The 27,505-nt window shown below is 54.4% G+C and overlaps 1 protein-coding gene across 1 annotated transcript in view; it reads right to left on the reverse strand.

The window, feature by feature from the left end:
• Positions 1–4,091: 4,091 nt before the first annotated feature.
• Positions 4,092–27,505, reverse strand: part of LOC142925538 (putative RNA-binding protein 19) — a 44,240-nt gene continuing 20,826 nt past the window's right edge. The window contains exons 16-25 of the mRNA XM_076068421.1: positions 26,355–26,699; positions 18,898–19,135; positions 17,826–17,962; positions 15,212–15,272; positions 14,818–14,897; positions 13,754–13,809; positions 11,822–11,950; positions 11,060–11,171; positions 7,918–8,038; positions 4,092–6,122 (exon numbers count right to left, since the gene is read on the reverse strand). Coding sequence (XP_075924536.1) covers positions 6,025–6,122; positions 7,918–8,038; positions 11,060–11,171; positions 11,822–11,950; positions 13,754–13,809; positions 14,818–14,897; positions 15,212–15,272; positions 17,826–17,962; positions 18,898–19,135; positions 26,355–26,699 — 1,377 coding nt within the window. The 3' untranslated portion in view covers positions 4,092–6,024. The remainder of the gene's footprint in view (positions 6,123–7,917; positions 8,039–11,059; positions 11,172–11,821; positions 11,951–13,753; positions 13,810–14,817; positions 14,898–15,211; positions 15,273–17,825; positions 17,963–18,897; positions 19,136–26,354; positions 26,700–27,505) is intronic.

Below are 27,505 nucleotides of genomic sequence, written 5' to 3' on the forward strand. Positions count from 1 at the left end.
GGCCCCGTGTCGAACCCAGGCCCCGTGTCGAACCCAGGCCCCGTGTCGAACCCAGGCGCGCCCGTATCTCGCGGGCCCTTGCCTACGAAACAAGCGGGGTAATAAAAACTATAATTTTGTTTACCGGGCCCGAGGCCCACCCACCCGAGCCAAGTCGCTCTTCATCATTCCATCTCCTTTGCCAGTACCAACATGTAATAATCGGGTTTTCCCATTTTTTTCTGGCAACAAAACTGAAACCTTTTTTTTAACAAGGATTCAAGTTTATCTTCTTTGGTTCTTGCGGTAAAGTCACGCACACAGTTTCGTCCCTTCACCTGATGAAGGCCGCTTGTGTTGTGGCCGAAACGTCGTGAGAATTTTATTGTGTTATTTTATTTTATCAATTTATTATTTTATTCTCATTCTACGTGGTGACTTTACCGAAAGAACCAAAGAAGATCAATCCTTGCAGTCACGAAAGCTTTAAATCGAGATTCATGTTTACTGCATTAACCACAATACCTGCAGTCAAAATGCAAACAAAAAAACCATACTATGGTCATATATGATGCATTGTCCTTGAAACTGATTGGTCCACACCAAGGGACGGCTTTCTTTTGAGCCTCGACCCAATTGGTGCTCCACCACATGACGCCAGAAGGCGTCACACAGCTCAAAGACAATGCCACTATCAAAGTAATGAGGGCTCGGGGTGAGCATCTACATCATTAGACCTCCTTTGCCAGTACCAAAATGTAATAACAGGGTTTTTCCCCTTTTTTCTGGCAGCAAAACTGGAACCTTTTTAACAAGGATTCATGTTACTGTATTAACCACAATACCTGCAGTCAAAATGCAAACAAAAAACATACAGTGATAATATAAGTGGCATTGTCCTTGAAACCGATTGGTCCACACCAAGGGATGGCTTTCTTTTTGAGCCTCGACCCAATTGGTGCTCGACCAGATGACGCCAAAAGGCTTCTTTTGAGACGCGGCCATGGCTATCGCAAAGACGCAAAGAGATCGCTCAACGAAGCGGCCGAAATCATCATCATCATCAACGAAAAACAGCAGCAGCAGCGAAGTGCTCTACACGTTGATGTTAATTCTAAACGTGGAGGGGAGAGGGGAGGGGGGGGAAACCGGAGGATCCCGGAGAGAAATAAAATCCACACGACCACCACAGGGGCACACCGGGCAGTTCCTCGGCACGGACTCGAGCAAGCGTGGCCACCCCACCCCCCACCCCCGCCACTGCTGATGAGACCCGGAATGGGCGAACCCGGTCCACGGCGTCGCGGACGATTAACAAAACGCCGCTTCGACGCTGAAGGGCGTGGGGGAAGCGTGGAGGTGAAGCCGTCCGGTGGGAGCGGGGGGAGGGGCGCGGGGGGAAGTTGAACCCGGCCCCGTCGAGACGACACGCGGAGCTGCGATCACATCCCTCCGATACCAAAGAACAAAGATCCCCCACCGTGTAAGTGTGATGCCGCCGCCACGGAGTCGATCGGCGGGCGGCCCACCTGCGATCTCGCCGCCCCGAGCGGCGAGGCCGACGTTGCTCCACCCCACCACCTCCCCACCCCCCCCCCCCACCGGAACACACACGCACGCACTCCCCCCACCATTAGAGCGCGTGGGGAGACACCCTGGCCGACAGGTTTTCACCCAGAAGCCCTCGTAAAGGGATAATCTTCATGGTTTCCTGCGGCCAGGGAATTGGACGGTCTCCTCCGACGCTAACACGCACCGTGGCGCCGTGACTTGAGTAGAAATGACATGTTCACGGCGGGGCTGCCCCGCCACCGCGGTTAGTACGCACCTCACGCACACGGGTCGGCAGGGCAGGTAGGGAGGAGGGCGGAGCCACGAGCGGCGGGAAAGCAGGGTCGCCCTCCGGCTGGAGGGCCGCTGAGCGGGTAAATTTAGATGCGGACGTCGCTGAAAGCAACGGCCCGGGGGATGCTGGGATACAGATGGGCCTACCGATTGGCGGGTGATCCCAGCAAGCTGATTGGCCCGCGAGTCGGCACCAGGTAGCCCCTTTGATGTAGAAAGAATAAAGCGGGTCAGGGCGAAGGGAAAAACTTCTCTGGCTACTCGAGTCAACCCCAGGCCCGTCAACTCCCGAGTCCAGCCGCGCGAACGTCCGTGGGACGTATCGACGCGCCGCGAGGACCAGCCGGCAGTGACGACGAACCGTGAGTAAGAGAGAGAGAAAGGGAGTTGGGACTTAGCTTAAGAGCAAAACCGGAGAGGGTAAAGGGGAGGACAGGTAGAGTGTAGTGCCGACTATCGAGCGATAGATTGGTCCTGCCCCGCTGATCCCGACTGACTCGGTTAAATAAGGGCTCGCCGACGCGGTGGAATAAATCGTCGGCGGTTACATAACGGACTGGTGTGGTTTTTGCGAGGGTGTGGAAAGAGCGGAAGCATGGGTACGCTTGCTGTCGCGGTGGTCGTTACATAACAGACTGGTGTGGTGGTTTTTGCGAGGGTGTGGAAAGAGAGTGGAAGCATGGGTGCGCTTGCTGTTCTCGGTGGTCGCCGCGTGGGTGGAGCGGCGCCGCGTGGATTGTGTGCGCTACAAACCGTCGGCTGCGGACTCCCACGTTGCGAGCGGATACCCATCTCGCACGCATGCCCATCGCATAGCCCTTTAAACCCGTTTAATCCAATCCCCCCAAGCGTCGGAGTTAGCACGAACGACGTCGCTTACCCTCCGACCTTTAACCCCCCGGTTACCCGCGTGTGATTGGTGCGTGGGACTGCGCGGGCGGGGAGCGTCGCGTTTGGGTGCCGGCGAAGCGCTAGCGGGCCCCAGGGAGGTCGAGTGTGATGCCTCACCGGCCAGAAACCCGGACTCGGGGGGAAACAGCACGGGGGGGGGGGGGAACAGGAGCGCGACGACCTTTCCCTGCCCGGGGAGGATTGCGGCGGCTGCAGCTCCCACACTAGTGGAGAGTCTGGGAGCGTCGGTACTTCGCGGACAGGGTCGCAGGCAGGAGAGATCCCGGGGGCCGGCGACCCTAACATAAGCTTAGCAAACTGTCGGGGCAAGTGCTGCCAGCGAGCAGCTATGAAGGCCGGAACGGCACACGAGGCGGTGGGTGGCCAGCACACCACGCCCGGCCGCCTTTGTCTCCCCCAATGGCAATGTTTCATTTGAGGCCGAGCCGACCCAGGGGAGGCTCAGAACCGGTTGAGCCGGCAGCGTAGCGCTAACCGCGGCGCTGCCACTCACCGCCACAACGCAGCAGCACATCCACGCGCGACGGCTCTTTGGCGATTCAAGCCGAAATCCAGGCCGGGCGTTGTGCGCGCTGCTGCTGACGGCCTTCGTGGGGGTGAAGGACCACAGCGGACTCACAGCCGCTCCCTACGGGGCAGGCCAGGTCACATGGTGGTGGCGGCTGATGGTGGTGGCAGTGCGGGGGGCGGTGATGGTTGTGGCGGTGGGTAGCGGAGGTGGCGGTGGGCAGCGGTGGTGGTGCTGGGAGTGGCAGTTTTATGCCGAACTTCTCATGAAACTCGGGCAAGTGCACCAACAGCTGCGCCACCGCTCCCGACATCGTTACAGCAACAAAAACCCCCTCCCCCGTGTAGCCCATGCTGGCTGCTAGGACACGCGTGCAAAAAGAGCTTTTTAGCTCGTCGGATTCCTCCGGTATAAATATTCCGATTCTAATTCCCAAAGTTCCGCAGCAGCAGCACCCACGAGGGCCGGCACCTCACGAGGCGAGGCCCCCACTGATGTGGCCAGCACCACGCCCGGCCGCCACTGCCTCCCCTGGGCGCTGCACACACCACACGAGGCACCTCCGATTAGCACGGTTGGCTACGTACGGTGCGAAAGAAGTTCAACACACGTACGGACTCGTTCAAGGCCGAGTCGACCTAACAAAAACATCCCCCCCGTGTAGCCTAAACAGACCGTAGGGGGCAAGTGCTGTTAAGCGAGCACCTCTCAAGGCCGGCACGGCACGCGAGGTGGTGGGTGGCCAGCACCACGCCCGACCGCCTTTGTCTCCCCGGCGGTGATGTCTTTAAACACCGCACCAGAAGCTCACTTTAGGCTGGACCGTACGCACAGATAACAACGTGGGTTTGTTTATGTTCCTGTTTATATATAAGGGGATACAAAGGATGAAAGGGGATGCATGCGACTGCATAAGGGGGACAGGGGTTTTTGATGAGTCCGTTTGAGGCGAACCCCAGGCCGAGGGTTTGCTCCGAGACCAGGGCCTGACAGCAGCCAGAGGCAACATAAACACACACACACAAAGGCAAAGATCCCCCATACAGCCTTTGGTTCTTTCGGGAAAGTCGCCACGTAGGTATAAAATAAAATAAATCACGACGTTTCGGGCTCCAACGCAAGAGTCCATCATCAGGTGGGAAAGTCGTGGCCTGCTGCCGAGGCAGACTTGTTCACGAGGCAATTCAGATCTACAAACACAAGACACAATTTCAACCGAGAAGATGGGTTTCAAATTAAGCAACCATTGGAAAGATGTTCTAAATCGAACCAAACATTAAACTCATTTTCACAAGTTGAGTTGTACCTGCGGTGATTGCTATATCGGGGAGACGAAGCGACATGTCTCTGACCGAATTCGCGAGCACAAATCAGATTTGAAACACGGCAGAACGAATTCTTCTGCCGTAGCTGATCACTGTTACAACGCTGTGGGTGATCACGATATAATTTTCTCCGATACCAAGGTTCTTTGCAAACCCACGGGTTTTTTTTATCAGAGATTTGTTCACGAGGCAATTCAGATCTACAAACACAGCCACAATTTCAACGGAGAAGATGGTTTCAAATTAAGCAACCATTGGAAAGATGTTCTGAATCAAACCGAACATTAAACTAATTTTCAATGGTACAGTATATTTTTTCAAGTAGTGGCATCCCAAACTTTCACAGCTGCTTAAATTCCCTTTTCACAACCATCAATATGTAAACTCCCCCTCCCCCCCTCGCCGGTCTGCACATGTTCAACCCCTCTACACCGTTCATCATGCTAAGTCCGCCAATTGAATGCTAATTTTTATGCTAATTCCTTTGTCAAGGCACCTTAATTCCTCTCGCACAAGCTAAAAGGTCGCGGTCTGAGCTTGGCTGTGTTCACTCCAGCGCTGTCCTCGAGACAGTCTGGTCCCTTCACCTGATGAAGGCCACTTGTGTTGTGGCCGAAACGTCGTGAATTTTGTTGTTGTTGTTTTATACCTTTACGTGACTTTACCGAATAGAACCAAAGAGTATGGTTTAAAAAAGGTTTGAAATGGGTGTAGCCCAAGGGTCACTTCTCCTAACGCTAAACGGATCTTGTTCAAAGCGAGCCTATCGCTAATCTCGGAGAGAATCAGATTGCTCCGATTTGAACGTGGTAATTTAGACAAGACTCTCTTACAATCTCACGTAAAATCTCACTTAAAATCTCACATTAACGTCACTAGCCCCGGCCACTTCTTCATGACCCTTGGGCTACACCCATTTTAAACCTTTACAAAACAGTCTGCCTCAGCAGCAGACCACGGCTTGTGTTGTGATATTTTATTTTATTCCAAAAGCTTCAAATCAAGATCCCCCATATAGCCTTTAACAGACTGCAGGGGCAAGTAATGTTAGCAAGCACTTATAAAGGCCGGAACGGAACACCAGGGGGTGAGTGGCCATCACCACGCCCAACCACCTTTGTCTCCCCAGTGACAATGCTTACACACTGCACAAGGTACTCAATTGAGGCCGAGTCGACCTAGGGGAGGTCGGGACCGGTTCAGATCATCGTCAATGTTGTTGGCCGCGAGCGGGAATCGAACCCGGGTCAGCAGGTTCGTAGCGCTAACCGGTACACCACCGCTCCCCTACACGCACACTTAGTCACACGCACACTCAGACACACGCACACTCAGACACACACACACACACTGATGCACGAATTCACCCCGTGTTTACATTACTAAGAGAGGTTTAAAATCTGTGGGGGGGTGGGGGGGTGGTGCACGTGCACGGGGTGGGGGGGGGGGAGACTGTCACGTGTCCTCCTCCCCCTCCGCCCCCTCCCCTCCCTCCACCATCCTCATGATGTCATCGAGCAACTCCGAGCGGCGCTTCTTTGGTGCAGAAGATCCTGCAGTGACACACACACAGACACACACACACAGTGACACACACACACACAGTGACACACACACACACAGTGACACACACAGTAACACACACACACACAGTGACACACACACACACACAGTGACACACACACACACACAGTGACACACACACACAGTGACACACACACACACACACAGTGACACACACACACAGTGACACACACACACACACACAGTGACACACACAGTGACACACACACACACAGTGACACACACACACACAGTGACACACACACACACACAGTGACACACACACACACAGTGACACACACACACACAGTGACACACACACACAGTGACACACACACACAGTGACACACACACACACAGTGACACACACACACACAGTGACACACACACAGTGACACACACACAGTGACACACACACACACACAGTGACACACATACAGTGACACACACACACAGTGACACACACAGTGACACACAGTGACACACACACACACAGTGACACACACACACACAGTGACACACACACACAGTGACACACACACACACACAGTGACACACACAGTGACACACACACACACAGTGACACACACACACACAGTGACACACACACACACACACAGTGACACACACACACACACACAGTGACACACACACACACAGTGACACACACACACAGTGACACACACACACAGTGACACACACACACACAGTGACACACACACACACAGTGACACACACACAGTGACACACACACACAGTGACACACACATACAGTGACACACACACACACAGTGACACACACAGTGACACACAGTGACACACACACACACAGTGACACACACACACAGTGACACACACACACAGTGACACACACACACACAGTGACACACACACACACAGTGACACACACACAGTGACACACACACAGTGACACACACACACACACAGTGACACACACACACACACAGTGACACACATACAGTGACACACACACACACAGTGACACACAGTGACACACAGTGACACACACACACACAGTGACACACACACACACAGTGACACACACACACAGTGACACACACACACACAGTGACACACACACACACAGTGACACACACAGTGACACACACACACAGTGACACACACACAGTGACACACACACAGTGACACACACACACACACAGTGACACACACACACACAGTGACACACACACACACAGTGACACACACACACACAGTGACACACACACACAGTGACACACACACAGTGACACACACACACACACAGTGACACACACACACACAGTGACACACACACACACAGTGACACACACACACACACAGTGACACACACACACACACAGTGACACACACACAGTGACACACACACAGTGACACACACACACAGTGACACACACACAGTGACACACACACACAGTGACACACACACACAGTGACACACACACACAGTGACACACACACACACAGTGACACACACACACACACAGTGACACACACAGACACACACAGTGACACGGTGACGGTGAGACACTTGGTCACACGCGAGGAGTGGTACAGGCCGCGACGCAATGACAGACACGGGCCGTGGCACACCCAGTGACACAGAAGCTGACGCACAGTGACAGTGACGGACACCGAGTGACACACCAAGTGAAACACAGAGACACTGACAGTGACACACACAACAACGCCGCTGACCCTGGAAAATGCACGTGACCCCATGACCTGCGCACGTGACCCCATGACCCACGCGTGACCCCTGACCTAGCAGTGTCGACTTCCGGCGGGCGGTGTCGAGGTCGTGCTCTGTCCCCTCGGAGGCAAACTCGAGGACGAGGCGGCGTCCGTACAGATGGGTACTGCTGCACAGAGACGCCATCGCCCTCTACGCAGCACGACATCACCACCATCGACAACATCACCACCATCGACATCAACATCATCATCATCACCATCAACATCATCATCACCATCGACAACATCATCATCACCATCGACATCATCATCACCATCGACAACATCATCATCAACATCGACAACATCATCATCACCACCATCGACAACAACATCATCATCACCACCATCGACAACATCACCACCATCGACAACATCATCATCATCACCATCGACAACATCATCATCATCATCACCATCGACAACATCATCATCACCATCGACATCATCACCATCGACAACATCATCATCACCACCATCGACAACATCATCATCACCACCATCAACATCATCATCACCACCATCGACATCATCATCACCACCATCGACATCATCATCACCACCATCGACATCATCATCACCACCATCATCAACATCATCATCACCACCATCGACATCATCATCACCACCATCATCACCGCCATCGACATCATCATCACCACCATCGACAACATCATCACCACCATCAACATCATCATCACCACCATCGACATCATCATCACCACCATCGACATCATCATCACCACCATCGACATCATCATCATCACCATCGACATCATCATCACCACCATCAACATCATAATCACCACCATCAACATCATCATCACCACCATCAACATCATCATCATCAACTCCAGGACGAGGCGGCGTCCGTACAGATGGGTACTGCTGCACAGAAGCCATCGCTCTCGACACAGCATAACACCACCACCAACAACAACAACATCATCATCATCATCACCACCGTCAACAACATCACCACCATCATCATCATCATCAACATCACAGAGAGTCCATCACTCTCTACACACAAGTGGCATCACCATCATCAACAATATCAGCATTGACATTAGACATCAATATCATCAACATCACAATCAAAATGTTATTGGAAGGCAACAGCCTCCAACTGTCCAGTAGCATCCTTCACGGAGCCTCTTCCAGAGGCGGATCTTGACACCGCTGGTACCAGTCATCGGCAAGTCCACTCAGCTCCACGTCCTCCTGTACCACATCACTTCATCTCTCCTCTAGCCCGTGCCGCGCCTGTTTAGCCCCCTCGATCCGGCCGAACAAAAGCTGTTTCGGCATGCGGTGGCTGGGCATGCGGGCTACATGACCCAGCCAACGCAGCCTTGTCTGCCGGAGCTCACCGATGGGACCTTGCCCAGATCTTTCAAGGATTTGTGAGCTCCTCACGCAATCCAGCCTGGTTAAACCCAGGATGGATCGTAGTCAGGCTAGCCTAAATGTTTCTAACCGACAAAGATGTTCCATTAGGGGGGTCCACGTTTCGCAAGCGTAGAGAAGGGAGGGAATGACCGTGGTCGAGAAGACCTGAAGCTTAGCGCGGAGCGACAGACCAGGTAGCTTCCACACAGCGTTACGCAAACGATGAAAAGATATTGCCACTCGACTGATTCGGAATGAGACCTCTGCTGTTAAACTGGAGCTGGTCATAAGCACACTGCCGAGGTATGGGAAACTCTCCACTCTCTCCACAACTGCCCCATCACCAATTGGGAGTTGTGGGGGTGGAGTGTCCAATGGTACAAAATACCCAGGCAGGTGCTTAGTTTTGGTGGGGCTAATGGTAAGGTCCTATCTCTTAGTGCCACGCTCCAGTCTCAGCAGCAGCGTCTCCAACTCCTCCTCCGAATGAGCAGCTATTACCAAATCATCGGCATACATAACGTGGTTGAGCAATAGGGAGCCATCCCTTGACCGCACCCGGGCATTATATCTGTACCATATGGAGATTCCCCCGGTACAGCTACTGAAGGCTTCACGTACTACGTGGTCAAAATAGATGTTAAATAATGTGGGAGCCAGAGGACATCCCTGTCGCACCCCAAGGTGTACAGGGAATGGCTCTGACTCCCGGCCACGTAGTTTTACCCGGGCCCGCTCACCATCATGAAGGTCCTTAATGATCGTGAGCAGAGGGTCAGGGACTCCAAAAGCACGAAGAACAACCCAGAGGCCAGGCCTACTGATTGTATCATAGGCCTTGGCCAGGTCAATAAAGCAGAGATGTAGGTCTTGCTGGAATTCCCTACACCTCTGCTGTAGCAGACGGACAGAAAATATGGCATGTGCAGGACCGCCCTTTCCTGAAACCGCATTGGGGCTCCGCAAGCCTCTCCTCAGCGTGCCTGGCAAGGCGATGTTGAATAATCCTTGCCAGGACCTTTCCAGGCAACACTGAGGAGTGAGATGCCCCTGTAGTTTTTGCAGTCTGTACAGTCCCCCTTCTTAATGAGGGGGACCCCACTAGGGCATCCTTACAATCCTGCGGAACCTGTCCAGCGGTCCAGACTGTTGTTATGATGTCATATAGGGCAGTCTGTGCACAAACGCCACCCTCCCTCAGCATTTCGCTTGGGAGATCATCTCTGCCCGCTGCCTTTCCTGGTCTCAGACTCCGGATCACCTTCAGTACTTCCTCAACAGATGGCACCTCAGCCAGCCACTCACAGGGGGTGACTTCTTCCAAAATTTGAGGCACTGCAGCCTCAGCAGGGTCATCCTCACTTTGTGCCACGATGTTTTCCTGGCTGTGGGATTTTCCCTCCCCCAGGACCTCACAGAAATGCTCAGCAAATCTGCAGACCTGTTCCTGAGGGTCGGAGATTGGATCACCGTTTTTTTCCCCTAATGATGGTAATAGGTGTGGCGCTGCAGGTTACTTTTTTGATGGAGTTAAATAGAACATACAGACACGCACATACAGACACACACGCACTGACACACACACACAGACACACACAGAGACACACACACACAGACACACACACACACAGACACACAGACACTCACACAGACACAGAGACGCACACAGACACACCACAAACAGACACACACACAGACACGCACACAGACACGCACACAGACACGCGCCCGGGTGTACGCTCGCTCGCTGGGTGGCGGGTGCCAGGCTAGGTGCACTGACCCGGGCGGCGCGCGTGCTGATGAAGTCCACAAAGGCGAAGCCGCGGTGGTTAGTGCCAGCGCCGGCACCCGGCTTCCGGGGCAACCGCACGGAGCGCAGTTCCCCAAACGTGCTGCAGAGTCACACACAGCAGCAGCATCAGCATCAGCAGCATCAGCAGCAGCAGCAGCATCAGCAGCAGCAGCAGCTTCAACATCGTCAGCATCAGCAGCAGCAGCACCTAAATAATCAGCAGCAGCACCATCACCATCTCCACGACCGGCACCGTAAGAATAATCAGCATCAGTATCAGCATCATCAGCAGCAGCATCAGCACCAGCTACAGCATCAGCATCAGCATAATCAGCAGCAGCATCTGCAGCATCATCACCATCGCCACCACCATGACCATTTCCACCATTGCTATCAACCACCATCACCATCGCCATGACTGACACCATTAGAATAATCAGCATCAATATCATCATCATCAGCATCATCATCAGCAGCACCATCAGCAGCACCATCAGCAGCACCATCAGCACACCATCAGCAGCACCATCAGCAGCACCATCCGCAGCACCATCAGCAGCACCATCAGCACACCATCAGCAGCACCATCAGCAGCACCATCCGCAGCACCATCAGCAGCACCATCAGCAGCACCATCCGCAGCACCATCAGCAGCACCATCAGCAGCACCATCAGCAGCACCATCCGCAGCACCATCCACAGCACCATCAGCAGCACCATCGCCACCACCACGAGGGGCACCACCAGCACCTGAAGAGTTCGCGTATCTCCTGGGCCTTGGCCTGGAAGGGGACGTTCCTCACGAGCAGCTTGGAGCAGCGGGCGGGGGCGGTCGGGGCCACGGGGTCCTTGGGGGCCCGTGGGGACCCCGTGCCACTCCTGGGGGACATCGACACCAACACCATCAACACCACCAACAACACCAACACCACCAACACCACCAACACATTAACACCAACACCACCAACACCACCAACAACACCAACACCACCAACACCACCAACACCACCAACACATTAACATCAACACCACCAACACATTGACACCAACACCATCAACACCATCAACACCACCAACAACACCAACAACACCAACACCACCAACACCACCAACACCACCAACACATTAACACCAACACATTAACACCAACACCATCAACAACATTAACAACACCAACAACACATCAACACCATCAACACCATCAACAACATGAACACCAACACCACCAACACATTAACACCAATACCACCAATACATTAACACCAACACCACCAACACATGAACACCAACACCACCAACACATTAACACCAACACCACCAACACATTAACACCAACACCACCAACACATTAACACCAACACCACCAACACATTAACACCACCAAAACATGAACACCAACACCATCAACAACATTAAGACCATCAACACCATCATCAACATTAAGACCATCAACACCATCAACAACATGAACATCAACACCACCAACACATCAACACAAACACCATCAACACCAACACCACCAACACATTAACACCAACACCACCAATACATTAACACCAACACCATCAACAACATTAAGACCATCAACACCATAAACAACATGAACATCAACACCACCAACACATTAACACCAACACCACCAACAAATTAACACCAACACCATCAACAACATTAAGACCATCAACACCATCAACAACATTAAGACCATCAACACATTAACACCATCAACACCACCAACACATTAACACCATCAACACCACAAACACATTAACACCATCAACACCACCAACATATTAACACCATCAACACCACCAACACATTAACAACAACATGAACATCAACACCATGAACAAAAAGACAAACACCTCCCCCCCCCCCCCCATGTAGCCTTAACAGACTGTAGGGGCAAGTGCTGTTAGCGAGCAGCACCTATCAAGGCCGGCACGGCACACGAGGGCGTGGATGGCCAGCACCACGCCCGACCGCCTTTGTCTCCCCAGTGGCGATGATCACACATCACACCGGCCACTCATTTGAGGCGGAGTCGACCTAGGGGAGGCCCAGGACCGGTTCTGATAATGGTCGCTGACGTTGGCCGGCAGCGGGAATCGAACCTCGGGTCGCCGGGTTTGCAGCTCAGCCTAACGCTAAGCGCTACCACACTCCACCATCAACACAACCACCAACATCACCAACACAAACACCATCAACACAACCACCACCATCAACACCATCAACACAAACATCACCAACACCATCAACACAACCACCAACATCACCAACACAAACACCATCAACACAACCACCACCATCAACACCATCAACACAAACATCACCAACACCATCAACACAACCACCAACATCACCAACACCATCAACACAACCACAAACATCACCACCACAAACACCATCAACACAACCACCACCATCAACACCATCAACACAAACATCACCAACACCATCAACACAACCACCAACATCACCAACACCATCAACACAACCACAAACATCACCACCACAAACACCATCAACACAAACATCAACATCATCACCACAAACACCATCAACACAACTACCACCATCAACACAACGACCAACATCACCACCACAAACACCATCAACACAACCACCACCATCAACACCATCAACACAACCACCACCATCATAATCACCACCACTGACCGTGTCGCTCTCTCCGATATCTTCAGCTCCACCTTGTGGTTGTCCACCATCGCGTGCTGCACACGACCACAGAGATTCATTGACCCGGACTTGCATCGAGACCCGCAGACTCGCACAGAGACCGGCAGACTCGCACGGAGACCACAGACTCGTACAGAGCCCCACAGACTCGTACAGAGACCCACAGACTGGCACGGAGACCCGCAGACTCGCATAGAGACCCACAGACTCGCACAGAGACCCACAGACTCGCACAGAGACCCACAGACTCACACAGAGACCCACAGACTCGCACGGAGACCCACAGACTCGCACAGAGACCCACAGACTCGCACAGAGACCCACAGACTCACACAGAGACCCGCAGACTCACACGGAGACCCGCAGACTCGCATGGAGACCCGCAGACTCACACGGAAACTCGCAGATTCAAACGGAGACCCACAGACTCGCATAGAGACCCACAGACTTACACTGAGACCCACAGACTCGCACAGAGACCCGCAAACTCGCACGGAGACCCACAGACTCGCACAGAGACCTGCAAACTCGCACGGAGACCCACAGACTCGCACAGAGACCTGCAAACTCGCAGAGACCCACAAACTCGCACGGAGACCCGCAGACTCACAGGTCTCTGTGTGAATTACTACTTTTAATTTTGCCAGGTAAGGCCCATTGAGCTGTGTAGCTCTTTGTTCAGAAGCAACCTGGTCACAAATGATAGCTCAGCGAAGTGGCTCATCATATCCAAATATATATTGCGGTCAAATACTCTAAACGCGTGACGTTGATTCTAAATGTGGAGGGAAAAACCGGAGGACGACCCGGACAAAAATCCATGCAGGGAGAGAGACACGCAAACTCCAAAAAATACGAACATCAGGGTCGGGATCACATCCAAAACTTGCTGCATACCAAGTGAGGCAGTTAACATCTCCCCACCGTGGTGCTCACCGACTCACACAGAGACCTGAAAACTAGCGCAGTAAGTCGATGGGTCTCTGCGCGAGTCTATGGCGGTGATGGCGGTGGCAATGATGATGATGATGATGAAGACTTACCTGGAGGGTCTTGAGAGCTTTTTTAGCCGATGCTGGCTCACGAAACTCCACAAACCCATAGCCCATCGACAGCTTCTCTCCTGCGCACAAAGACAACGGTGGGCCCCCACCGCCCCAGACAGCCTTCACAAACGGTCGGGAGCTAATCCTGTTCGCGAAACATGAGGGCCGGCCACAGCGTGCGAGGGGGTCGGGTGGACAGGACCCAGTGGCGATGTTCACACATTGAGGCAGTGCTCTCCTTGCGTGTGTGTGTGTGTGCGTGCACGTACACGAGGGTGCGTGCACACAGACACACACACGCACACACACGCAGACACCACAAAGACAAAGACGCCCCATGCAGCCTACCTGAGCTGTTGGGGGCGAGTGCTGCGAGTGTGTGAACACTCACCAGACGTGTTTGTCTTGCGAGACAAACTGCAGCTGCGCAGACGGCCACACTTCGAGAACACCTGCACAGCACACGCGTCACAACACACGCGTCACAACACACGCGTCACAGCACACGCGTCACAACACACACGTCACAACACACACGTCACAACACCTGCACAGCACACGCGTCACAACACACGCGTCACAACACACGCGTCACAACACACGCGTCACAACACACGCGTCACAACACACACGTCACAACACACGCGTCACAACACACGCGTCACAACACACGCGTCACAACACCTACACAGCACACGCGTCACAACACACACATCACAACACACACGTCACAACACCTGCACAGCACACACGTCACAACACACGCGTCACAACACACGCGTCAGAACACACGCGTCACAACACCTACACAGCACACGCGTCACAACACACACGTCACAGCACACCCACACATACGCGTCACAACACACGCGTCACAGCACACGCGTCACAACACCTGCACAGCACACGCGTCACAACACACGCGTCACAACACCTGCACAGCACACGCGTCACAGCACACGCGTCACAACACACGCACACACACGCGTCACAACACACGTGTCACAACACACACGTCACAACACACGCACACACACGCGTCACAACACACGCACACACACGCGTCACAGCACACACACGCGTCACAGCACACGCACGCGTCACAACACACGCACGCGTCACAACACACGCACACACGCGTCACAACACGCGCACACACGCGTCACAACACGCGCGTCACAACACGCGCGTCACAACACACACGCGTCACAACGCACGCATCACAACGCACGCGTCACAACGCACGCACGTCACAACGCACGCACGTCACAACACACGCACGCGTCACAACACACATGCTTCACAACACGTGCGTCACAACACAAACACGCACGCGTCACAGCACGCGCACATTACAGCACACACGTGCCACAACACACGTGCCACAACACACGTGTCACAACGCACGTGTCACAACGCACGTGCCACAACACACGTGCCACAACACACGTGCCACAACACACGTGTCACAACACGTGCCACAACACACGCGCCACAACACACATGTCACAACACACGTGTCACAACACACGCGCCACAACACACATGTCACAACACACATGTCACAACACACGTGCCACAACGCACGCGCCACAACACACGTGCCACAACACACGTGCCACAACACACGTGTCACAACACGTGCCACAACACACGCGCCACAACACACATGTCACAACACACGTGTCACAACACACGCGCCACAACACACATGTCACAACACACGTGCCACAACGCACGCGCCACAACACACGTGTCACAACACGTGCCACAACACACGCGCCACAACACACATGTCACAACACACGTGTCACAACACACGCGCCACAACACACATGTCACAACACACATGTCACAACACACGTGCCACAACGCACGCGCCACAACACACGTGCCACAACACACATGTCACAACACACATGTCACAACACACGTGTCACAACACACGCGCCACAACACACATGTCACAACACACGTGCCACAACGCACGCGCCACAACACACGTGTCACAACACGTGCCACAACACACGCGCCACAACACACATGTCACAACACACGTGCCACAACACACGTGCCACAACACACGTGTCACAACACGTGCCACAACACACGCGCCACAACACACATGTCACAACACACGTGTCACAACACACGCGCCACAACACACATGTCACAACACACATGTCACAACACACGTGCCACAACGCACGCGCCACAACACACGTGCCACAACACACATGTCACAACACACATGTCACAACACACGTGTCACAACACACGCGCCACAACACACATGTCACAACACACGTGCCACAACGCACGCGCCACAACACACGTGTCACAACACGTGCCACAACACACGCGCCACAACACACATGTCACAACACACGTGCCACAACACACGTGCCACAACACACGTGTCACAACACGTGCCACAACACACGCGCCACAACACACATGTCACAACACACGTGTCACAACACACGCGCCACAACACACATGTCACAACACACGTGTCACAACACACGCGCCACAACACACATGTCACAACACACGTGCCACAACGCACGCGCCACAACACACGTGTCACAACACGTGCCACAACACACGCGCCACAACACACATGTCACAACACACGTGCCACAACACACGTGCCACAACACACGTGTCACAACACGTGCCACAACACACGCGCCACAACACACATGTCACAACACACGTGTCACAACACACGCGCCACAACACACATGTCACAACACACATGTCACAACACACGTGCCACAACGCACGCGCCACAACACACGTGCCACAACACACATGTCACAACACACGTGCCACAACGCACGCGCCACAACACACGCATACGTCACAACGCACGTGCGCATCACAACACGCAGGTGTGTCACACACGGCAAGAACACGTACACGCGTCACAGACGCGGCACAACACACACCGCCATGCCCGTCACACCACACCCACGAGACGGCGGCGATGGTGATGTCACCTGCTGAAGAGTCTCTTCGCTGGTGAGGAGGTTGAGGTTCTTGATGAAGATGGTGCAGCCAGGAAGATGCTGATCTTCGTCGTCATCATCATCATCATCATCGTTGTCATCGTCGTCGTCCTTGCCAGGTTTTGTTCCTGCCAAGCACAAGACGGGCCCCCCCCCCCAACACACACACACGCAGCGAAGCCGTCACACAAACGTGCAGCCCCCCGCAACTGCCGGCTAGCCCCACCGCCGCTGGAGGCGGGGGGGGGGGCTCCGTTGGGAGGGAAGGAGAGAGACAGCCCCCCACTCTCTCTCTCTCCATGCCACGCCACACAGAGACAAAGACTCCACCCCCACCCCCATGGCCCACACAGAGACAAAGACTCCACCCCCACCCCCACCCCCACCCCGTGTAGCCCACACAGAGACAAAGATGAAGGCCGGCACGGCACGCCCGGGGGTTCGGTGGCCAGCACCACGCCCTGCCGCCTTTGTCTTCCCAATGGCGATGTTTTACCACGCCGCGCCGGGTCGTCATTCGAGGCCGAGTCGACCTAGGGGAGGCCCAGGACCGGTTCAGATAATCGCAGCGCTAACCCGCTACACTACCGCTCCCCAACAACAACCACGACCGCCGTTCGCCACTAAGTGGCGGCGAAGTCGCGACGGAGCTTGTGCCAGGCTAGGTGCACGTCAAGGCACACGTGAAGTGTCGAACGCCCGCTGGCAGGAGGTCACTGGGCAGACCCAGGTGCCACGGGTCGACTGACTGAGATGACTGGCTGATGCACCACCTGTGCCCCCTACTGTGCCAACCTGCTGTGCTTTAGCCACCCGGCACTCCGCACGTTGTTGTGAGCGTCGCTCCTCCGCCCTCCGTTGTTGCTGGAGGGCGACTGCCTCCAACTGCCCAGTAGCGTCCTTCACGAGCCTCCTCCACAGAGGCCGATCTTGACACCGCTGGTACCGGCCATCGGCAAGTCCACTCAGCTCCACGTCCTCTCGCACCCGTTTAGCCCCCTCTCCGCTCCACACACACACACACAGCACGCGCACAGGCACACACACACACACGTCCACTCACCCTTGCCTCTCACTCCTTCTGGTTCCACCGCTGTTGCTCTCCCCTCCTCCTCCTCCTCCACCTCCTCCTCCTCTTTCCTCTTCTGCTGCTGGGAGCCGCGGGGGGGGCGTCCGGGGGCCTGACCCGTGACCTCCACATGACCCCCGACTCCCGCGTCCGGCTGCCCTCCGACCTCCTGCGACCCCTTGGCAAACACGTCGATGGGCGCCCACTCGAGGAAGAGAGGCACGCTCTTGAACTGCGGTCGCCACATGCCAGCCGCACGTGTGCACAACACACACAACACACACAACACACACAACACACACGTGACACACACGTGACACATACGCGACACACACACACACACAACACAACACACACGTGACACACACGTGACACACACACAACACACACGTGACACACACACAACACACACGTGACACACACGTGACACACACGTGACACACACACAACACACGCGACACACACACAACACACACAACACACACGTGACACACACACAACACACACGTGACACACACGTGACACACACGCGACACACACACACCACACAACACACACGTGACACACACGTGACACACACACAACACACACGTGACACACACACACAACACAACACACACGTGACACACACGTGACACACACACAACACACACAACACACACACAACACACACGTGACACACACGTGACACACACGCGACACACACACACACAACACACGCACGCGCGTGTACGCAGAGACACGCGCACGTAACGCACAGAGTCGCACGCACATCACACGAATCTCAACGCGGTTGGCCAACAACGCCGTGTGCGGCCATGAAACGGGGAAAAAAATCAAATGATGGCCGGCGTTTCGGGCGATGGCCCCCCGTTCAGTCGTGGCCGTCGACTCAACGGGCACCAGGAGGATGAACCACACGCAGAGGAGCGACGAGGCGGCGGCGGCCGGGTGGCGAATGAGTGTTCACACGCGTGGGAGGAAGCTCGGGTAGCACCCCGGAGAAAAAGCCGCGCGTGCGAGGGAGCAACGCTCTATCCCAGTAGAGGTGTAAACAGGTGGACGTGCGTATGTGCACGTGGCGGACGTCACATTTATCCCCTCTACTTGAGAACGAAAACAGGAGGATTTCTCGAGAAATCTGGATGTCGCCCGACTATGCCGGTTGTAATTACTGGCGAAACGTCGTACTCAGATTGTAAAAGTTGTGGGTTTACTCTCCAACCCACCGGCGTGCTGCTGAACTAGTAACGAATTGGCCACGTTCTGTTTACGTGACAAACCTTACTAGTTGGCTGTGTCGGGTGGTGGCGGGTCTAACGACACATTTATGTGTTTACGCGATCGAACAAAAAAACAGACCTCGGTTATGTGCGTGCGTTTGTTGAACTTCTTTCGTGCCGTACATAGCCAACAGTGCTAATCGGAGGTGTGGCAGAAGGACGATAAACTAAACCCATATGACTGTGCGAGTGAGTCGATGGGTCTCTTCTCTGTGCGAGTGAGTCGATGGGTCTCGTCTCTGTGCGAGTGAGTCCATGGGTCTCGTCTCTGTGCGAGTGAGTCTATGGGTCTCTTCTCTGTGCGAGTGAGTCCATGGGTCTCTTCTCTGTGGGAGTGAGTCTATGGGTCTCTTCTATGTGCGAGTGAGTCCATGGGTCTCTCTGTGCGAGTGAGTCTATGGGTCTCTTCTATGTGCGAGTGAGTCCATGGGTCTCTCTGTGCGAGTGAGTCTATGGGTCTCTTCTCTGTGGGAGTGAGTCTATGGGTCTCTTCTCTGTGCGAGTGAGTCTATGGGTCTCGTCTCTGTGCGAGTGAGTCTATGGGTCTCGTCTCTGTGCGAGTGAGTCTATGGGTCTCGTCTCTGTGCGAGTGAGTCTATGGGTCTCGTCTCTGTGCGAGTGAGTCTATGGGCCTCGCCTCTGTGCGAGTGAGTCTATGGGTCTGTCTCTGTGCGAGTGAGTCTATGGGTCTCTCTGTGCAAGTGAGTCTATGGTCTCTTCTCTGTGTGAGTGAGTCTATGGGTCTCTTCTCTGTGCGAGTGAGTCTATGGGTCTGTCTCTGTGCGAGTGAGTCTATGGGTCTCTTCTCTGTGGGAGTGAGTCTACGTGTCTCTCTCTGTGCGAGTGAGTTCCTAGGGGATCTCTTCTCTGTGGGAGTGAGTCTAAGGGTCTCTTCTCTGTGCGAGTGAGTCTATGGGTCTCTTCTCTGTGCGAGTGAGTCTCTGGGTCTCGTCTCTGTGAGAGTGAGTCTATGGGTCTCGTCTCTGTGAGAGTGAGTCTACTTCTCTGTGGGAGTGAGTCTATGGGTCTCTTCTCTGTGCGAGTGAGTCTATGGGTCTCTCTGTGGGAGTGAGTCTATGGGTCTCGTCTCTGTGCGAGTGAGTCTATGGGTCTCTTCTCTGTGCGAGTGAGTCTATGGGTCTCTTCTCTGTGTGAGTGAGTCTATAGGTCTCTTCTCTGTGCGAGTGAGTCTATGGGTCTCTCCGTGCGAGTGAGTCTATGGGTCTCTTCTCTGTGCGAGTGAGTCTATGGGTCTCTCTGTGGGAGTGAGTCTATGGGTCTCTTCTCTGTGAGAGTGAGTCTATGGGTCTCGTCTCTGTGCGAGTGAATCTATGGGTCTCTCTGTGCGAGTGAGTCTATGGGTCTCTTCTCTGTGCGAGTGGGTCTATGGGTCTCTCTGTGCGAGTGAGTCTATGGGTCTCTTCTCTGTGCGAGTGAGTCTATGGGTCTCTCTGTGCGAGTGAGTCTATGGGTCTCTTCTCTGTGTGAGTGAGTCTATAGGTCTCTTCTCTGTGCGAGTGAGTCTATGGGTCTCTCTGTGCGAGTGAGTCTATGGGTCTCTCTGTGCGAGTGAGTCTACTTCTCTGTGCGAGTGAGTCTATGGGTCTCTCTCTGTGCGAGTGAGTCTATGGGTCTCTTCTATGTGCGAGTGAGTCTATGGGTCTCTTTGTGTGAGTGAGTCTATGGGTCTCTTCTCTGTGCGAGTGAGTCGATGGGTCTCGTCTCTGTGCGAGTGAGTCTATGGGTCTCGTCTCTGTGCGAGTGAGTCTATGGGTCTCGCCTCTGTGCGAGTGAGTCTATGGGTCTGTCTCTGTGCGAGTGAGTCTATGGGTCTCTCTGTGCAAGTGAGTCTATGGGTCTCTTCTCTGTGTGAGTGAGTCTATGGGTCTCTTCTCTGTGCGAGTGAGTCTATGGGTCTGTCTCTGTGCGAGTGAGTCTATGGGTCTCTTCTCTGTGGGAGTGAGTCTATGGGTCTCTTCTCTGTGCGAGTGAGTCTATGGGTCTCTTCTCTGTGCGAGTGAGTCTCTGGGTCTCGTCTCTGTGAGAGTGAGTCTATGGGTCTCGTCTCTGTGAGAGTGAGTCTACTTCTCTGTGGGAGTGAGTCTATGGGTCTCTTCTCTGTGCGAGTGAGTCTATGGGTCTCTCTGTGGGAGTGAGTCTATGGGTCTCGTCTCTGTGCGAGTGAGTCTATGGGTCTCTTCTCTGTGCGAGTGAGTCTATGGGTCTCTTCTCTGTGTGAGTGAGTCTATGGGTCTCTCTGTGCGAGTGAGTCTATAGGTCTCTTCTCTGTGCGAGTGAGTCTATGGGTCTCTCTGTGCGAGTGAGTCTATGGGTCTCTTCTCTGTGCGAGTGGGTCTATGGGTCTCTCTGTGCGAGTGAGTCTATGGGTCTCTTCTCTGTGCGAGTGAGTCTATGGGTCTCTTCTCTGTGCGAGTGAGTCTATGGGTCTCTCTGTGCGAGTGAGTCTATGGGTCTCTCTGTGCGAGTGAGTCTATGGGTCTCGTCTCTGTGCGAGTGAGTCTGTGGTCTCTTCTCTGTGCGAGTGAGTCTATGGGTCTCTCTGTGCGAGTGAGTCTATGGGTCTCGTCTCTGTGCGAGTGAGTCTATGGGTCTCTTCTCTGTGCGAGTGAGTCTATGGGTCTCTTCTCTGTGCGAGTGAGTCTATGGGTCTCTTCTCTGTGCGAGTGAGTCTATGGGTCTCGTCTCTGTGGGAGTGAGTCTACGGGTCTCTTCTATGTGCGAGTGAGTCTATGGGTCTCTTTGTGGGAGTGAGTCTATGGGTCTCTTCTCTGTGCGAGTGAGTCGATGGGTCTCGTCTCTGTGCGAGTGAGTCTATGGGTCTCGTCTCTGTGCGAGTGAGTCTATGGGCCTCGCCTCTGTGCGAGTGAGTCTATGGGTCTGTCTCTGTGCGAGTGAGTCTATGGGTCTCTCTGTGCAAGTGAGTCTATGGTCTCTTCTCTGTGTGAGTGAGTCTATGGGTCTCTTCTCTGTGCGAGTGAGTCTATGGGTCTGTCTCTGTGCGAGTGAGTCTACGTGTCTCTTCTCTGTGCGAGTGAGTCTACTTCTCTGTGCGAGTGAGTCTATGGGTCTCTTCTCTGTGGGAGTGAGTCTACGTGTCTCTCTCTGTGCGAGTGAGTCTATGGGTCTCTTCTCTGTGGGAGTGAGTCTAAGGGTCTCTTCTCTGTGCGAGTGAGTCTATGGGTCTCTTCTCTGTGCGAGTGAGTCTCTGGGTCTCGTCTCTGTGAGAGTGAGTCTACTTCTCTGTGGGAGTGAGTCTATGGGTCTCTTCTCTGTGCGAGTGAGTCTATGGGTCTCTCTGTGGGAGTGAGTCTATGGGTCTCGTCTCTGTGCGAGTGAGTCTATGCGTCTCTTCTCTGTCGAGTGAGTCTATGGGTCTCTTCTCTGTGTGAGTGAGTCTATAGGTCTCTTCTCTGTGCGAGTGAGTCTATGGGTCTCTCTGTGCGAGTGAGTCTATGGGTCTCTTCTCTGTGCGAGTGAGTCTATGGGTCTCTCTGTGGGAGTGAGTCTATGGGTCTCTTCTCTGTGCGAGTGAGTCTATGGGTCTCGTCTCTGTGCGAGTGAGTCTATGGGTCTCTCTGTGCGAGTGAGTCTATGGGTCTCTTCTCTGTGCGAGTGGGTCTATGGGTCTCTCTGTGCGAGTGAGTCTATGGGTCTCTTCTCTGTGCGAGTGAGTCTATGGGTCTCTCTGTGCGAGTGAGTCTATGGGTCTCTTCTCTGTGTGAGTGAGTCTATAGGTCTCTTCTCTGTGCGAGTGAGTCTATGGGTCTCTCTGTGCGAGTGAGTCTATGGGTCTCTCTGTGCGAGTGAGTCTATGGGTCTCGTCTCTGTGCGAGTGAGTCTATGGGTCTGTCTCTGTGCGAGTGAGTCTATGGGTCTCTACTCTGTGCGAGTGAGTCTATGGGTCTCTCTGTGTGAGTGAGTCTATGGGTCTCTTCTCTGTGTGAGTGAGTCTATAGGTCTCTTCTCTGTGCGAGTGAGTCTATGGGTCTCTCTGTGCGAGTGAGTCTATGGGTCTCTCTGTGCGAGTGAGTCTATGGGTCTCGTCTCTGTGCGAGTGAGTCTATGGGTCTGTCTCTGTGTGAGTGAGTCTATAGGTCTCTTCTCTGTGCGAGTGAGTCTATGGGACTCTCTGTGCGAGTGAGTCTATGGGTCTCTCTGTGCGAGTGAGTCTATGGGTCTCGTCTCTGTGCGAGTGAGTCTATGGGTCTGTCTCTGTGTGAGTGAGTCTATAGGTCTCTTCTCTGTGCGAGTGAGTCTATGGGCTCTCTGTGCGAGTGAGTCTATGGGTCTCTCTGTGCGAGTGAGTCTACTTCTCTGTGCGAGTGAGTCTATGGGTCTCTCTGTGTGAGTGAGTCTATGGGTCTCTCTGTGTGAGTGAGTCTATGGGTCTCTACTCTGTGCGAGTGAGTCTATGGGTCTCTCTGTGCGAGTGAGTCTATGGGTCTCTCTGTGCGAGTGAGTCTATGGGTCTCTCTGTGGGAGTGAGTCTATGGGTCTCTCTGTGCGAGTGAGTCTATGGGGCTCTCTGTGCGAGTGAGTCTATGGGTCTCTACTCTGTGCGAGTGAGTCTATGGGTCTCTCTGTGCGAGTGAGTCTATGGGTCTCTACTCTGTGCGAGTGAGTCTATGGGTCTCTCTGTGTGAGTGAGTCTATAGGTCTCTTCTCTGTGCGAGTGAGTCTATGTGTCTCTCTCTGTGCGAGTGAGTCTATGGGTCTCTCTGTGCGAGTGAGTCTACGTGTCTCTCTGTGCGAGTGAGTCTATGGGTCTCGTCTCTGTGCGAGTGAGTCTATGGGTCTGTCTCTGTGCCAGTGAGTCTATGGGTCTCTTCTCTGTGCGAGTGAGTCTACGGGTCTCTTCTATGTGCGAGTGAGTCTATGGGTCTCTTCTCTGTGCGAGTGAGTCTATGGGTCTGTCTCTGTGTGAGTGAGTCTATGGGTCTCTTCTCTGTGCGAGTGAGTCTATGGGTCTCTCTGTGCGAGTGAGTCTATGGGTCTCTCTGTGGGAGTGAGTCTATGGGTCTCTCTGTGCGAGTGAGTCTATGGGTCTCTCTGTGCGAGTGAGTCTATGGGTCTCTACTCTGTGCGAGTGAGTCTATGGGTCTCTCTGTGCGAGTGAGTCTATGGGTCTCTACTCTGTGCGAGTGAGTCTATGGGTCTCTCTGTGTGAGTGAGTCTATAGGTCTCTTCTCTGTGCGAGTGAGTCTATGTGTCTCTCTCTGTGCGAGTGAGTCTATGGGTCTCTCTGTGCGAGTGAGTCTACGTGTCTCTCTGTGCGAGTGAGTCTATGGGTCTCGTCTCTGTGCGAGTGAGTCTATGGGTCTGTCTCTGTGCCAGTGAGTCTATGGGTCTCGTCTCTGTGCGAGTGAGTCTATGCGTCTCTTCTATGTGCGAGTGAGTCTATGGATCTCTCTGTGCGAGTGAGTCTATGGGTCTCTTCTCTGTGCGAGTGAGTCTATGGGTCTCTTCTCTGTGCGAGTGAGTCTATGGGTCTGTCTCTGTGTGAGTGAGTCTATGGGTCTCTTCTCTGTGCGAGTGAGTCTACGTGTCTCTCTGTGCGAGTGAGTCTATGGGTCTCTCTGTGCGAGTGAGTCTATGGTCTCTCTCTGTGCGAGTGAGTCTATGGGTCTCTCTGTGCGAGTGAGTCTATGGGTCTCGTCTCTGTGAGAGTGAGTCTATGGGTCTCGTCTCTGTGCGAGTGAGTCTATGGGTCTCTTCTCTGTGGGAGTGAGTCTATGGGTCTCTCTGTGCGAGTGAGTCTATGGGTCTCTTCTCTGTGCGAGTGAGTCTATGCGTCTCTTCTCTGTGCGAGTGAGTCTATGGGTCTCTCTGTGGGAGTGAGTCTATGGGTCTCGTCTCTGTGCGAGTGAGTCTATGGGTCTCTTCTCTGTGCGAGTGAGTCTATGGGTCTCTTCTCTGTGCGAGTGAGTCTATGGGTCTCTTCTCTGTGCGAGTGAGTCTATGGGTCTCTTCTCTGTGTGAGTGAGTCTATAGGTCTCTTCTCTGTGCGAGTGAGTCTATGGGTCTCTCTGTGCGAGTGAGTCTATGGGTCTCTCTGTGCGAGTGAGTCTACGTGTCTCTCTCTGTGCGAGTGAGTCTATGGGTCTCTCTGTGCGAGTGAGTCTATGGGTCTCGTCTCTGTGCCCCCACCTTGCTGTAGGCCAGCCGCGTGAAGGCCCTCTTGGCGGCGTCGGGCCCCAAGAACTCGGCCAGCGCCGTGAGGCCGCGGGGGGGCAGCAGGAGGCGCGAGAGGCCCCCGGGCCCCGCGGCGCGGCCCAGCAGGGCCCCCAGGGCACGGTGCCGCGCGTCCCCACCCGCCCCCCCACCCCCACCGCCACCCCCACCGCCACCGCCACCGCCGGCGTCGTCGTCGTCTTCGTCGTCGTCGTCGTCTCCACCGCCCGCGACGATGGCGTGGAGGTCGTCGCGCGTGAAGTCCGCGCTGGCCGGGAGGTTTTTGATGAGGAAGACGCGGTCGCTCCGTGACGAGGTGGGCTACACGGGGTGGGTGGGGGAGGGAAGGGAACCACCATCATCACCTCGTTCACATCGTCTTCATCCATTTGCAATTGACGATGGCCGTGTGGGTGGGTTCACGATGGCCGTGTGGGTGGTGTGGGCGGTGTGGGTGGGTTCACAATGGCCGTGTGGGTGGTGTGGGCGGTGTGGGTGGGTTCACGATGGCCGTGTGGGCCGTGTGGGTGGGTTCACGATGGCCTTGTGGGTAGTGTGGGTGGGTTCACGATGGCCGTGTGGGTGGTGTGGGTGGTGTGGGTGGGTTCACGATGGCCGTGTGGGTGGTGTGGGTGGTGTGGGCGGTGTGGGTGGTGTGGGCGGTGTGGGTGGGTTCACGATGGCCTTGTGGGTGGTGTGGGCGGTGTGGGTGGGTTCACGATGGCCGTGTGGGAATGTAGGCGGTGTGGGTGGGTTCACGATGGCCATGTGGGCCGTGTGGGTGGGTTCACGATGGCCTTGTGGGCGGTGTGGGCGGTGTGGGTGGGTTCACGATGGCCATGTGGGCCGTGTGGGTGGGTTCACGATGGCCTTGTGGGTGGTGTGGGTGGGTTCACGATGGCCGTGTGGGTGGGTTCACGATGGCCGTGTGGGCCGTGTGGGTGGGTTCACGATGGCCTTGTGGGTGGTGTGGGTGGGTTCACGATGGCCTTGTGGGTGGTGTGGGCCTTGTGGCTGGGTTCACGATGGCCGTGTGGGAATGTGGGCCGTGTGGGTGGGTTCACGATGGCCGTGTGGGTGGGTTCACGATGGCCGTGTGGGTGGTGTGGGTGGGTTCACGATGGTCT

This window comes from Petromyzon marinus, chromosome 21 (assembly GCF_048934315.1).
Source record: "Petromyzon marinus isolate PM22_M1 ecotype Great Lakes invasive population chromosome 21, UKy_Petmar_22M1.pri1.0, whole genome shotgun sequence".
NCBI lineage: Eukaryota > Metazoa > Chordata > Hyperoartia > Petromyzontiformes > Petromyzontidae > Petromyzon > Petromyzon marinus.